Source organism: Sinocyclocheilus grahami, unplaced genomic scaffold (assembly GCF_001515645.1).
Source record: "Sinocyclocheilus grahami isolate Dianchi unplaced genomic scaffold, SAMN03320097.WGS_v1.1 scaffold19.1, whole genome shotgun sequence".
In the NCBI taxonomy this organism is placed as follows: Eukaryota; Metazoa; Chordata; class Actinopteri; order Cypriniformes; family Cyprinidae; genus Sinocyclocheilus; species Sinocyclocheilus grahami.
In genome coordinates, this window is record NW_015505198.1 from 893,553 (window position 1) to 909,328 (window position 15,776).

Here is a 15,776-nt window from a genome sequence, read left to right on the forward strand (position 1 = left end):
AAAACTAAATTTCAATATCGTGATAAAACCGTATACCGTAATAAAAGCATTAGCAATTAATCGCAACATGAAAATTTGATACCGGCATATCCCTAAATAGAATTAAAGGGATAGTTCACCCATTACTCACCCTCGTGTCGTTCCAAACCCCAAAGACCTTCGTTCATCTTCAGAACACAAATTAAGATATTTTTGATGAAATCCGAGAGCTCTCTGACCCTCCATAGATAAATAAATAAATATATTTTATATATCATTTCCAACTGTTAAACTAGCCTTTTACGTTGTTCACTTTTCTACACTTTTCTTGCTACCTTCCATAATTGGACTAAAACAAAATATGTATTAGTGATATATATCAGTGGGATATTAGTTATATTTGCCAGTTTAGATATTATTATATGATTAACATATTCCTCTTTATCCCAGTTCTAATTCTACAGACAGCTTTGTCACATACATAAAAATGTACGTATGTATGTTCTTTCTTTCTTTCTTTTGTGAATTTTGTATAAAATATTTCCATCTGAAATATTTTAGCAAATGTTTTTATTTAATTTGAGAAATTGTCAGTTATTGAAAAATCGATATTGGCCAACCACAATTGATATACTGTGTATTACGTAAAATATTTTCAAACGGACTGGCATTTAATGTCTCTTAGCGCAGATATCAGACAAAATACTAGAAACTAGTATCACTAGTTTTCTCAGTGTGATTAAGTTGGTCTATTTTTATGTATTTTGTTCAGATGTGAGCAACTATAATCAGCATTTTAACACAACAAATGCACACTTTAGATAAGATTGTCTGTGTCTTTTCCTTTCATTTGGTAATTTGTATGTTTCTGCAGGCAACTCGTCATTCTGTGAGCCGTGGTTTTTGTTTTTTCGACATGTTCTTGTGTTGCTCCAATCATGAGAGTGTGTTGTGTGTGATTTGCAAGACAATGAAAAAAGCAGCATTGCTGATACTCACCAATATTAATGTGGATGTTTTGTTGTTGCCAGACGTTTTTTTTTGTTGTTGTCTTGTTGCGTGTTTGTCTTATTAGTTCTGCATGAGCTGGCCTGTACTATATGTCACTGTCAGAGACGCCGGTGGACAGTGGATTCCACACATTGTGAACATGACGTTATGAATGAGGTCATGTTCATTACAGCTCCAAAACAGAAAATAGTATTTATTGCCAAGTATGTCACAAGCTGGAGATGTGGCGGTTAATGTGTGGAGGACCTACTGCAGCAAATTAATTTCATTTAGTGTTTGTGTGACTCTAGGTTCAGGTACTATCAGAACGTGTGTACCCAGAGTTACTCCTCCGTGTGGTGGGACTGGCCCAGATGGCAAAGGGAGATTGATTGGATGGCACTGAATGGCATAAATCTTCCTCTGGCGTTCACTGGACAGGAGGTGCTATGGCAGGAGGTGAGAGGATTTCTTTCAAAAATGGCTACTCGCTTATAAATGAATATTTTTAAGTGTATGTTGTGTTTTATGTTTGTTTTCTTTTCCTGATGTACTGTAGGTTTATCTGTCTCTCGGTCTGAACCAGACCGAGCTGGATCACTTCTTCACAGGTCCAGCTTTTCTAGCGTGGAACCGCATGGGAAATCTGTTTCAGTGGGGAGGACCACTTCCTCAGTCTTGGCATGTCAAACAGCTCTACCTGCAGGTACTGACCAGTCTTTTGATAAGATGAAATTCCTGAAAGAAATTAATTGCAGAAATGTGGTATTATTTTTCTAAGTGGTCAGAGTTAGGATTTTTTCCCATTTTTTATTACATATATTTTTAGCATTTTTATTTTTAGGAATAATCTTGAACATACATCACATAAATTTGTTCTATATAACAAACAATATACAAAAGTATTATATAAAGAAAAAAGTAAATTGCTGTTAATAATAATAATAGTAACTTCTTTTAATCATATTACTGAGTGTATATCTAAAAATGGGTCGTAACTGGACTATTATTAAAACTTCCTAGCCCAAAGTTATAATAGAGAAATTTCACCTGGCACGTGATAAAACGGGCAAAAACAACAAATTCCATAGCCCTTCATTAAAGGGGTGGTTCATTGCGATTTCACTTTTGTAATGTTAGTTAGTGTCTAATGTTGCTGTTTGAGCATAAACAATATCTGCAAAGTTATGAATCTGAAAGTTCAATGCAAATGGAGATATCGTCTTTTAAAATTCTTGCAGTTTAATGCCTAGAAAAACGGCTGGTAGAGACTACAACGAGTTACTTCCCAGGTTCGTGACGTCACAAACCCAGATAAACCCCGCCCTCGAGAAAAGGCAGCAAAGGAATACAACACATGCCACTGAGGTGAGGGGCGGGATGTTTAGACGCGCGCTAGAGGCAGTTTAGCCAATCACAACACACTGGGCTAGCTAACCAACCAGAGCCCATCGCCTATTTCTGAGGGAGAGGCTTCATAAAAGAAGGAAATGATCAGCCCGTTTCTCAGAGAAGGGTCAGAGAGGTGTGGAATAAAGGGAAATTATGTGAAAAATAATGCGTTTTTTTTTAAACTAAGCGTTAACACATGTTAGACTGCACCCCATAAACACAGTCAAGCCTAGAAAAAACCCAGGATAGGTCAGAATAGAAAGGTCAGAATATTATAGATCAGAATCTAAAATATCTGAGCCACGTCTAGAGAACATCACAGAGACTTTGGCATAGTAATCACACAATCCTATTTTTTTGTATGATTCAAGGTGCTAAAAACTGCTCAGAACAACTGCATAGTAACATGTTCCAACCACCTACAATACCCTAGCATTATGAAAGCAGAAATGCTATTACCAGAACATATACAAATCTAGTTGTATATAGTCATGCATGAAAATTGTCTTATTAAAAATTATTTAAAAAATGGTGCCATTTATTCCTCCAGTTTAAAATCCTGGACCGCATGAGATCTTTTGGGATGATACCTGTATTGCCTGCTTTTTCAGGAATCGTACCTGAAGGTATTACCAGGTAATATTCCTCAAATGTGTCTTTCTTCCATTTAACATAGCTGTAGATTTTAATCTTGAAATCATGAAAGTGATGTTGGTTATCAAGTACATTTTTATGGCTTTTAAATTTAAAGGTATTTAAATGGCCAGTGCAATAAAAATTTGCAAAGAACACATAATTTCTATTTGTATTATTTATTTGAGAGTGAAGACCGGAATAATCACATTTAGCAATGCCTTTTAGGTTGTTCCCCCAAGCAAATGTGACCAAGCTGAACCCCTGGAGCCATTTTAACTGCACCTACTCCTGCGCCTATGTGCTTGACCCACGCGACCCACTCTTCCAGCGAATAGGAGCACTCTTTTTGACCCAGGTCATGAAGGAGTTCGGAACAGACCACATTTACAACACAGACACTTTTAATGAAATGGCCCCAGCCTCTTCGGACCCCGCTTACCTGGCGTCAATCAGCCGTGCTGTTTTTAATACTATGACTTCAGGTAATTATGACATTGTTACCCCTTTTTAGTTGGTGCTGGAATAACTCGCGATATTGTTCTAGATGTGGAAGTTGCTCATGTTTCTTTGGGTTTGCATTTGCTCTAGTTTTAAAACCCACAATTGACCCACTTATTTTCTGGGGCACAGTTGGGGTTCCCAACCCCCGTGATGGGATGAAGCATGGCGCCCTCACAACTGCTCACACAGATGAGTTGTGGTCTCTTATTCTCTCCCTTTACTCTCTCTCTGGCAGTGGACCCTCAAGCAATTTGGCTGATGCAAGGCTGGTTATTTATCAGTGACCCTTCATTCTGGAAACCAGACCAGGTCAAGGCCCTGTTACACGGTGTCCCCCTGGGGCGCATGATTGTCCTGGATCTCTTTGCTGAATCCATGCCTGTCTACTCTTCCACAAACTCCTTCTACGGCCAGCCGTTTATCTGGTGCATGCTGCACAACTTTGGAGGGAACAGTGGTCTGTTTGGAACGGTGGAGAGCATAAATTCCGGCCCCTTCGATGCCATCCGCTTTCCGAATTCAACCCTAGTGGGATTGGGTTTGACCCCCGAAGGCATCGAACAGAATCCAGTCATTTACGAACTTATGAGCGAACTGGCCTGGCGCAAAGAACCCGTCAACCTTTCCAAGTGGGTGTCGCTGTACGCCTTGCGACGCTATGGTAGTATGGATGAGAACCTGACGGTGGCCTGGCAGCTCTTGTTTCATAGTGTGTACAACTGTACTCTTCCGCTATACAAGAACCACAACCGGAGTCCGTTGGTACATCGGCCATCCCTGCACATGCAAACGGACATTTGGTACGAACCGGCTGACTTCTACAAGGCGTGGAAGCTTCTGTTCGAAGCCGCGCCAGGGTTAGCGACTCTGGAAACCTTCCGGTATGATCTTGTGGACGTGACGCGTCAAGCACTTCAGCTTCTTACAACTGAGTTCTACAAGGAAATACGGAATGCTTTCCAGGTAAACCCAAACTTAACTGTTATGTTTGATGAACTAGTGAACCAGTCCTAGTATTTTTTTTATTTTATTTTTGTTTTACATTTGTATGCTTTTGGCAGATGGTTTTATCCAAAGCAACTTGCATTGCATTCAGGGTAGGGGTGGGTGATAAGACCAAAATCTTCACAATATCACAATATGAGTAGCCTAATTTTATTGCATGGTAACGATACATATCATGTAGGGCTGCACGACAAATCGCATGCAATGTAAATCGCTGTTTTACCATTTTTTGGTACACTGGGTCGGTACTTCTGCAGCAATGTAGGACGATTTTGAAGTTGGAGGAGAAAATTATATGGGAGTTTTTCGACATACCTAACTGTCTTGAACCGGAAAAAAAACAGTTTAAAAAAAACAAGACGAGCGTTTGACGTTAAAAAGTATATAAATTGTAATTTTTTTAAATAACCAATCATTTCGCTAGATAAGACCCTTCTTCCTCGGCTGGGATCGTTTAGAGCCGTTTGAAGCTGCATTTAAACTGCATTTTGGAAGTTCAAACTCGGGGGCACCATAGAAGTCCATTATATGGAGAGAAATCCTAAAATGTTTTGCACAAAAAACATAATTTCTTTACGACTGAAGAAAGAAAGACATGAACATCTTGGATGACAAGGGGGTGATTACATTATCTGTACATGTTTGTTCTTGAAGTGAACTACTCCTTTAATTTGGTTCTATTGATCGACGCTTGTGTCTATGTGCGTCACATGAAGACTCTTTTAATTGCGAGCCATTTAATTGCAGCTTTAAATGCACGATTACACTACATACTCACAGTTGTTTGTATCCAAGTTCAAGCAGCTTTCATATTCATGCCAATCACACCACAGTCCCATTGCAACCAAACTCAGACCAGTTCCTACAGCTAGTCTTAGATTTGGTACTGCGGTACACAGAATTACCCAATTTTTAGGTGAAAGCCCCCGCATTAGTGACATTTTTGTGAAATTTTATGGGCAAATAAATGTCCATTACATACCAAACACACCAACTTGAACCCATTGCGAAAAATATGCTTGGGGAAATCTTTTGCCCTCATGCAAAATTCCCAAATTCATTGATTCCTATTGCAATGATTGGATTTCGCCCATTAAAATTCATCAATTTTGTTCTTGAAGTGAACTACTCCTTTAATTTGGTTCTATTGATCGACGCTTGTGTCTATGTGCGTCACATGAAGACTCTTTTAATTGCGAGCCATTTAATTGCAGCTTTAAATGCACGATTACACTACATACTCACAGTTGTTTGTATCCAAGTTCAAGTAGCTTTCATATTCATGCCAATCACACCACAGTCCCATTGCAACCAAACTCAGACCAGTTCCTACAGCTAGTCTTAGATTTGGTACTGCGGTACACAGAATTACCAAATTTTTAGGTGAAAGCCCCCGCATTAGTGACATTTTTGTGAAATTTTATGGGCAAATAAATGTCCATTACATACCAAACACACCAACTTGAACCCATTGCGAAAAATATGCTTGGGGAAATCTTTTTCCCTCATGCAAAATTCCCAAATTCATTGATTCCTATTGCAATGATTGGATTTCGCCCATTAAAATTCATCAAACAACGGTAAATGTGACTGCACCTTTATTGTTTACAAAATTACAGCTTTGAAATTTGTATTTATTTGTATGATTCTCAGACTCAAAAGCTTCCCGACCTCCTAACCGCTGGTGGCGTGCTTGTCTACGATCTCTTACCTGAACTGGACCACCTCCTTTCCAGCAACGAACACTTCCTTTTGGGAGTCTGGCTTGAGCAGGCTCAGTCTCAGGGTGTAGATGAGCACGAGGCACAGCTGTATGATATCAACGCACGAAATCAGATCACCCTTTGGGGACCCGATGGGGAAATCTTGGACTACGCCAGCAAGGAGTGGGGCGGTCTAGTGGAAGACTATTATTTACAGCGCTGGGGCTTGTTTGTTAATACACTAGTGGAGTGTCTGGACAGAGGAAGACCCTTCAAACAGGACGTCTTCAACCAGGCCGTGTTTCAGGTTGAGAAAGGGTTCGTCTACAACCAGAGGAAATATCCCTCCAAACCACTAGGGGACACATATGAGATTGCACATCGGATCTTCCTCAAATACTACCCATATGCTCTGAAAAGGCTAAAATGAAGGGAACTTGTTTCATCCATCTACCATAAGTTGTTTAATACGGTGGCCGACAATGGTCAAAAAACAGCTTGCATTTTATGTATCTTCTCACTTTTCTTTTAAAATAATGGCCAAACTATCAAGAGAGACTACTTGTAGAAACTTCTAAATGGTTTATATGTCAGATACTGAGGTTTACTGCATCCGAATGTATTTTTGTGAAAAGCAAAGTGTTTTAAGTATTGAAGCCTGAAACAAATTGTTCAAGTAAATAAATGCAAGTATGGGATCTAGCAAGCTCAATAAATATAAGGACATTTTGCATTCTCAGTAAGGGGTGCGATAGCAGGCATTAGCAATGGCAGGAAAACACTTGTGGAAAATCTTGCCTTAAGTATTGTTATTAAAGGTGGGGTAAGCGATTTCTGGTAGCCAATGTTAACATTTGAAATCACCAAAACAAACACACCCCTACCCCAAAAGGGTCTCGCCCCTATTTTGATAGCTCCGTCCCACACATACGTACGCAAACCAGGCAACGATTAGTTCTGTGAAACAAAGCAAAACCAAAGTTACACCGTGTCTACACCGGACGCGAGTGGCGCAGCGCAACAAAATACTATAGAACTCATTATAATCAGTGATGCTGTCTACACCATAGATATACAGTATATACATATCTATGGTCTACACTGGATGCGGCGCGGCACGACACGACAAATCCCCGAAAGAAAACTGCTGCTGCATTCTATTCATGACGTATTGACACAAATTTCGAATGATTTTCAACAGTCACTTTGTTGCGTCCAGTGTACTAGACAGACTTTAGCTGTTGCGGCGCAAACACGGTGTTACTCACCTATCGCGAAGAAACAAAGCAACCTCGGCGATCGATCGCAGGCCTTCCGCTCCTTGAGTTCTCACCAGTGCTGGAAAGCTGATCCGATATTTACACTGGTCCTACTTCTTGCCTTAAGCCTTCTTTTGTTCCGCAGACGTTTTCCTCTTTTGTTTTTTATCCGCCATCTCTATCTTTCTGTTGCTCGGCTCGCTAATGTCCGTCATGTGCACTGAACTCTCTCTCCTCCACATCATGAGTAGACATGCCCCTTACTGCTGATTGGCTACAAGTTTGTTTTGCTAATCGGCCCCGAATCAGTTTTCTAAAGCGTTTTTGAAAAATCGCTTACCCCACCTTTAATGGTCTTGAAATGAGTTTGCCAAGTTCTATCTGCATTTTTTTTATGTTTCTGCTGATGTTCCAGGTTTTTATGTATCAATGTCAGATATACTGTATATACATAATCAATTTTTCCACCCCTAAATTGTATGAAATGGGGTAAAAATATCTATAGATGCAGCACAAAGACATTGTTGTAACATTGTCCCAGTCTAGACCTGCCAGTCAAAACACTGCTTCAGAAGTTGCAGAACATTGTTTTTTGTGTTTTTTCATTCACAAACTGAATGCAAAAATATCTTTGAAATGATCCTGTGAATCATTGAAAGTTTATTACTGTGCTAAGGTTGAGTAGTTTAACTGTTTTTGGAGCTTATGGACTTTCTTTAGTCAGATTTTCAGTCTACAGTTTCTTGTTAGTTATTTTAGTTAACCAGCACAGACAAGATGATAGTCACTAAGACCTTGTAAAACAAAAGTTGCTAAAATTGAAAAGTAGTTTTTGTATTTTTGTCAGATAAAAGCTGTACTTTTCATACTTGTTTAGTATTCAGTCAAATTTCTAAATAATTATCCCAATTAGAACTTAATCTGAAAAGTGGGTTTATTTCAGGAATACAATTTTTATGCTGATAAAAGCATAAATTTCATTATATCTGGTACAGAAAAACTTACTATACAATATTATGCAGTTATGTAGCCTTATGTTTTTTTTTTGTAGGCACAATACATGAGGCACAAATGTAAAATGTGTAAACAAATATATGCTCTTCAACACAAAGATGCTCAATTATTAAATAACATAAATAATTTACAATGATAAGAGGAGAAATGTTCGCGTTTGGCGACATAACACGAGTTCATAGGGACGGAGGAATTTTTAAAAAGCAGCTATAAACTACACTTCCCATGATTCATTAAAGCAGGAACTCCCGCTATCAGCCAATCATCAGTCAGTATTCCAGCACATGGCCGTCTAGGTCAACTGGACTCGAGTTCGCGCTGCTGAGCAAAACATTAGTCTTTTATATAGTCATTATGACGAAGCCTGATACCATACAGTTGTCTTCTGCAATATTATTCCACATTTAGCATTTCTCAACACCCTGAATATCCTCAGGTAGGTTTTGCTGAAGTAGTCTGGTGTTACAGTGTGTTGTTCGGGTTTAACTGGTTTCCGTGTTATCTAGTGACTAATTTCAGCTGTGAACAATCCGCCGCAGATTCGTTATTTCTGCAAACATGTACAACATATGTCCATTACAATTAAACGTTCTCACTACGCGATGTTGGTATCGTTTGTAAAAGTACAAATAAGTGATTTCATAACCTGTAACGGCAGAAGTACGTTTAACAATAATAATAAGGTCTTAAAAACCTGGTCGTTTTGGGATTCGAACTCGTTCCAAAGAGGAATGTTATATTACAATGGGTTGGGCTTGTGTTAACTTGTGCCTTACGCTCACAAGCTTAATATTATGGAACGCAATAGCCTACTTCATAAATTGCCATTCAGTGAAGACACCTTGCATTTGTCAATAATTTGAAGGAAATAAGAATAATATTGTGTGACGCATGTCATCTTCACATTTCCTTTTGCAACCTTTTAATGCTGAAATTCTATGTAACATGAGAAACATTATAAACTTTTGAAATTCTTCCCATTTTGTTTAACGCTCATATTTTTTCATTTAGTACTGGACTTCAGAAGCTACATAAATACTTACATGTTTCCCAGAAGACAAAATAAATACAATTTACCCTGATCATCCAATTTAAAAAGTTTACACCCCCGTCTATTATTTTCGGTTTAATACTAAATATTTAAGAGTCATTTTTGAAATGTTTTAATTGTAAATCAAAAGTTCCACGATTGAGAGCGATATGTCTATTCTATTCTTTTCTACTCTATTTATTATGGTAATTTTAGTCATGTTTTATTGAATTCATTTAACTTTGCATTATTCTAAATATGGTAATTATGGGAATTTCATTGAATTCATTTAAACAAAATTTGCAGGATACGTATAAGAGCTGTATTTTTAAAGGTTCTTTTTTTATTTGAATTATTGGAGTAATTTTGACAGGTTTTATTGTATTAATCAAAGTCTAAATGATTCTAATTATTATGGTAATTTTTCTAATATTTCATTGAATTAATTTAATCAAAACTTGCATGATACATATAATAGCTGTATTTTATATAGATTCTTTTTGTTTTAATTATTAGGGTAATTTTAGGGTCATTTTAGAGTAATTTAATCAAAGTGCAATTTCAGAAATCACTGCTATTTCTATTCTGTTCTTATTTCAATTCTCTTTGAAGATCAGAATTCTATTTGTCTTTTAGCTTTTAGCTCAATTCTCAAAATAACAGGATAAAGTAGAAAATATGCATGCGAGTACTTACAAATGACAAGTCCTTAAAGCAATTTAAAGTTGCAATATGTGCATATGTAAATAACAGTCCAAAATACATAATTGCATATTTATTCATTTGGCAGATTTTGTATGCGCATTCGGTGAATTCAAGTTATACATTTTCACAGGTTTCTGCAATTGCATAAGTATCTCTTTATGGCACTGCATAAATAATGTGTTATTTTTAGATTTGCTGTCAAACGATTAATCGCATTCAAGATAAAAGTTTTTGTTCACGTAATATATTATGTGTGTGTAGTGTGTATATTTATTTTGTATATATTAATACACACACATGTATGTATATATTTAAGGAAAATGTTATGTTTATATATTCAATATATATATGTATATGTGTGACCGTGGAGCACAAAAACAGTCTTATGTCGCTGGGGTATATTTGTAGCAATAACCAACAATACATTGTATGGGTCAAAATGATTGATTTTTCTTTTATGCCAAAAATCATTAGGATATTAAGTAAAGATCATGTTCCATGAAGATATTTTGTAAATGTCCTACTGTAAATATATTAAAACTAAATTTTTGATTAGTAATATGCGTTGCTAAGAACTTCATTTGGACAAATTTAAAAGTGATTTTTTTCAATATTTCGATTTTTTTGCACCCTCAGATTCCAGATTTTCAAATAGTTGTATCTCGGCCAAATATTGCCATATCATAACAAACCATACATCAATGGAAAGATTATTTATTCAGCTTTCAGATGATGTATAAAAATAAAAATTGACCTTTATTACTGGTTTTGTGGTCCAGGGTCACAAATGTATTTTCAACATATATACTGTATGTGTGTGTGTTATATATGCATGATAAATATACACAGTACACACATATATTGTGTAAACCAAAACTTTTATTTTGGATGTGATTAATCGCGATTAACCATTTGACAGCACTAATCTGTATTATATCTTTCAGCACCTCAGATCATAAAGTCACCATCAGCTGTCCATCATGTCCATGTTCAGCACCGGTATCCTGGTCCTTACGTCTCCGTTACACGTCCTCCCTCTCCGCATCGCGCCTGTCCTCACGTCTGCCGCCCAGGTGGTCGAGCGCACACTTTACGTCCATCTCCACCCCGGCCTCAACCTGGGCACAGGTGGGCAGGTGCGGCCCGCCTACATCCCGCCCGTGGTGGATCTCTGTACTCTCATCTCCTGCCTTTACAGCAACGCCGCTGACATTTGTGCGCACCTTGACGTCAGAGTGCTGCTCAGTAATGTCCGCGCCCAATCTGCGGCGTTGAGCGGAAACAACGGCCCTTTTCCCACCCCACAGACGCTGTCCCACTCGCCAGAAGTAGTGCTCACAGACTTCCCCATCCAGGATTCAGGCCAGTCCTCGCTGGTCACCCAGTGCTTGCAGAAGTACGCGGGTCACTGCTACATCTGCAAGCCGTGTCTCTCATCTGTGCTTTTGTACCCGCGACTAAAAGAGGTTGAGGAAGATGATGATAGAAGAGGAAGAGCTGCGCAATTAAAACCTTTAGAGACGTTCAGTGATGTGGTGGTTGGCGGCACTTTTGACCGTCTGCATGGCGCCCACAAGACCCTGCTGAATATTTCCTGTCTGATGGCCAACAGACGCTTTGTCATTGGTGTGTGTGACCAGGAACTACTAAAAAGTAAGTGGAGACCCTCTAGAAATCTTTAAAGAAATAGTTTGCCCAAAAACTAAAATTTGGCCATCCAAGATGTAGATGATTGTATTTCTTCATTGAAACAGATTTGGAGAAATGTAGCATTAAGCCTCGTACACACTGGGACGATTATCGCGCTCTTATCGCCAACGTTTTTCGACGCGTCTTTTGTGTTCATACCCAAGCCATTTTCGCAGGCGATGAGCCGAGTGAACGTGCAAATTCACTCCCTGACATTAGATGGCGCTTAATAAAAAACAAATACACATCGAATCCTATTTGATCTGCAATTCCTCTCCATAACAACTCCCTCTTATTGAGATTTTTGTAGTCGCTGTCGCGTTTGTCATAAAGCCCTTTGTGTTCAGACACCAATGAGACCAGCAGCATCTTGCCTAAATGCATCTTCTTGGTCTACTTACTTCCTCTTCGTCGTTAGGTATCAATGTGTGCTCGTCAAGACCGGTTTGTGCTTGATGGCCACCAAGTCGTGTTTTACTGTAACTCCAGCAGCTCCAGGCACGTGAACAAAAGCGCCAATCTCATTGGTCGGCCAGTTTTTGAAGCGCGTCAAACCAAAAAAACAAGCCCGAGGCGTTTTTTAAAAAAATACGCTTTTACGCCTCGCGTTTTGTGCGTTGGTGTGCACACTCACATTGGCGCCCTTTGTTTAGTCTCTGATGGCCAACAGACGCTTTGTCATTGGTGTGTGTGACCAGGAACTACTAAAAAGTAAGTGGAGACCCTCTAGAAATCTTTAAAGAAATAGTTTGCCCAAAAACTAAAATTTGGCCATCCAAGATGTAGATGATTGTATTTCTTCATTGAAACAGATTTGGAGAAATGTAGCATTAAGCCTCGTACACACTGGGACGATTATCGCGCTCTTATCGCCAACGTTTTTCGACGCGTCTTTTGTGTTCATACCCAAGCCATTTTCGCAGGCGATGAGCCGAGTGAACGTGCAAATTCACTCCCTGACATTAGATGGCGCTTAATAAAAAACAAATACACATCGAATCCTATTTGATCTGCAATTCCTCTCCATAACAACTCCCTCTTATTGAGATTTTTGTAGTCGCTGTCGCGTTTGTCATAAAGCCCTTTGTGTTCAGACACCAATGAGACCAGCAGCATCTTGCCTAAATGCATCTTCTTGGTCTACTTACTTCCTCTTCGTCGTTAGGTATCAATGTGTGCTCGTCAAGACCGGTTTGTGCTTGATGGCCACCAAGTCGTGTTTTACTGTAACTCCAGCAGCTCCAGGCACGTGAACAAAAGCGCCAATCTCATTGGTCGGCCAGTTTTTGAAGCGCGTCAAACCAAAAAAACAAGCCCGAGGCGTTTTTTAAAAAAATACGCTTTTACGCCTCGCGTTTTGTGCGTTGGTGTGCACACTCACATTGGCGCCCTTTGTTTAGTCACGAGGCGTTAAACGTTGGCGATATTCGTCCCGGTGTGAACAAGTCTTTACGTTACTTGCTCACCAATGGATGCTTTGCAGTGAATGGGTGCCGTCAGAATAAGAGTCCAAACAGCTGATAAAAACAATAATCCACACCACTCCAGTCCATCAATTAACATCTTGAGAAACAGAAAGATGCATGTTTGTAAGAAACAATCCATCATTAAGACATTTTGCTTTCACTGGAGAAAGCAGTATTATGGATTATGAACTCGTATTTTAGCTGGAAGCAAGAGTTTGAAGTTAAAAACGTCTTAATGATAGATTTGTTTCTTACAAACATGAAGCTTTTCGCTTTACAAGACATTAATTGATGGACTGGACTAAGTGGTGTGGATTATTGTGATGTTTTTATCAGCTTTTTGGACTCTCATTCTGATGGCACCCATTCACTGCAGAGCATCCACTGGTGAGCAAGTGATGGAATGCTACATTTCACCAAATCTGTTCAAAGCAGCTCTAAAAAGGCTTTATGAGTTTGTCTACTTGGTTATTTGGTATCTGGATGAATATCTAGTAAAGTTTGAGATGTTTTGCCACCATTGTTATCAAGTGATAAACCACTTGAAAATGTGACAATACAGTTTGGCCCAGGAAAAATGTCTAATTTTGTAGTGCATTCTTAAATGTGTCCTGCTTTTTGTATAGATAAGGTCTTGAAGGAGTTGATAGAGCCGTACGATCAGCGTGTGCAGAAGCTCCAGGACTTTCTGAACGATGTAAAACCATCGCTCGAGTACGAAATCGTTCCTCTCTCCGACCCCTTCGGCCCCTCCGTAAGCGACCCTGAGCTGCAGTGCATTGTGGTCAGCGAGGAGACGAGGAAAGGGGGTGAAGCTGTCAACAGGAAGCGTGTGGAAAATGTGAGAACGTTATTGATTGTTATCCAGTGCCTATAAAAGGCACTGTATCGTTAGACCAGAGAACCACAGCCTTGATATACAGTAGCTCAAAATGTATTTTTTTAAAGAAATTAAGACTTTTATTTAGCATGTATGCATTAAATTGATCAAAAGTGACTGTAAATACATTTATAATGTTACAAAAATTGTAGAAATGCTGTTCTATTCTGTGCAGAGATTGGCTGAACTGGTTCTGTACGAGATCCAGCTGTTGAAAGACGCCCATCATGCTGACATCGAGGAGGAGAAGATCAGTTCCTCCAGCCTGAGAACAAGATTGCTGGGCACGCTGCTCAAAGCTCCATCTGTACGAAAATCCTGCTCACTTGTTCATATTCACTAGCATCACATAATGCACTTCATCTATTGATCAATACATCATGCATTAGTCCAAAACTGTTATATTTATGCATTTTTTTAAAACATTACTGGAGCATTTAACTATGTGTTATTGGAAAGAGGACTTGGTTAATAGTGTGTTTTTATTCAGGATGAATTGTTACATAGATGAAGTCTCATGTACAAAAAACTTTTGTTAAACAAAAAGCCTGACAGAACTTATTCTGTGTCTTCCAGACATTAATTTAAAGAGACATGGCATTGTGACTGCTGTGTAATTTAATCAAGGCCATTTAGTCATGTGCATGTTGATCATGTGATGCATGATTTAGCTCAGCTTTCTCTATTGCCGTTCCTTTCAGAGATGATATATTTATTAATATAAAGTGCGACCATTCATCATGATTTTTTAATGTTTTAAAGAAGTCTCTTCTCACCAAGGCTGTGTTTGTTTGATCAAAAATACAATAAAAACAGTAATATTGTGAAATATTAGTACGATTTAATATAACTGTTTCCTATATGAATATATATTAAAATATAATTTATTCCTGTGATCAAAGCTGAATTTTCAGCATCATTACTATTTGAAACATTAATAGATGCCATTACTGTCACTTTTGAGAAATTGAAGGCGTCCTTACGGAATAAGTATTAATATCTTAATTTCTATTAATACAGGGATTAAAGTGTTCTTCCGTCAGTTCATAAAGACAGTCACTTGCTGCATTCCTGAATGATTCAGCCGTTCGAACGAATCAATTGAATGAATGATTCCGTGATAAAATCAGTGACTTGCCGCCACCTGCTGGCAGATTTAGTTAAATTTTTAGCGTAACATTTCAGTGAGGAGCACTTGTCCTCCTAATTAAAAAATTTAGGAGCACCTTCCTGATCCATAATCAAAAATTCTGATAAAAAATTAGCCTTCCTAATACGAGGTGACATTTGACTCCTTAAAGTGACTTACAGGAGTATTTTCTTTTTACCTTTATAATGGCATCATTTTCATCTGTTAAATTCAAAAATGTATGTTTATAAGCTTTTTAACATTTCTATTTAAAACAATATTATAAGAAGTAGAATAAGACAAACAGGTTACCAATCATATGAAATTAGTACTAATAAATAAATTTATACTACAGAGGTGGCACAGAAGAACACAAAAGTGGCTTGTAGGTACATTTC

General features: G+C 38.4%; 2 protein-coding genes across 4 annotated transcripts in view; both read left to right on the forward strand.

Moving 5' to 3' along the window:
• The window catches only part of naglu (N-acetylglucosaminidase, alpha), an 11,378-nt gene extending 4,303 nt beyond the window's left edge, over positions 1 to 7,075 (forward strand). The window contains exons 1-7 of one of the 2 annotated variants that reach the window (XM_016236757.1): positions 1,031 to 1,146; positions 1,281 to 1,428; positions 1,529 to 1,675; positions 2,912 to 2,997; positions 3,223 to 3,479; positions 3,734 to 4,461; positions 6,157 to 7,075. In XM_016236757.1, coding sequence (XP_016092243.1) covers positions 1,142 to 1,146; positions 1,281 to 1,428; positions 1,529 to 1,675; positions 2,912 to 2,997; positions 3,223 to 3,479; positions 3,734 to 4,461; positions 6,157 to 6,636 — 1,851 coding nt within the window. In that variant the 5' untranslated portion in view covers positions 1,031 to 1,141 and the 3' untranslated portion in view covers positions 6,637 to 7,075. Of the gene's footprint in view, positions 1 to 1,030; positions 1,147 to 1,280; positions 1,429 to 1,528; positions 1,676 to 2,911; positions 2,998 to 3,222; positions 3,480 to 3,733; positions 4,462 to 6,156 lie in introns of those variants that run through there. The other variant, XM_016236749.1, reaches the window with a different exon arrangement.
• Positions 7,076 to 8,742: 1,667 nt separating this feature from the next.
• Positions 8,743 to 14,677, forward strand: coasy (CoA synthase). Of its 2 annotated transcripts, none has more exons than XM_016236899.1 (4): positions 8,743 to 8,915; positions 11,159 to 11,867; positions 13,996 to 14,210; positions 14,425 to 14,677. In XM_016236899.1, exons 2-4 carry the CDS (start codon positions 11,195 to 11,197, stop codon positions 14,590 to 14,592), a joined length of 1,056 nt encoding a protein of 351 aa, XP_016092385.1. In that variant the 5' UTR covers positions 8,743 to 8,915; positions 11,159 to 11,194; the 3' UTR covers positions 14,593 to 14,677. The 2 variants fall into 2 exon arrangements, with proteins under 2 accessions (XP_016092385.1, XP_016092393.1); XM_016236907.1 differs by having other exon boundaries at positions 11,167 to 11,867.
• Positions 14,678 to 15,776: the final 1,099 nt, after the last annotated feature.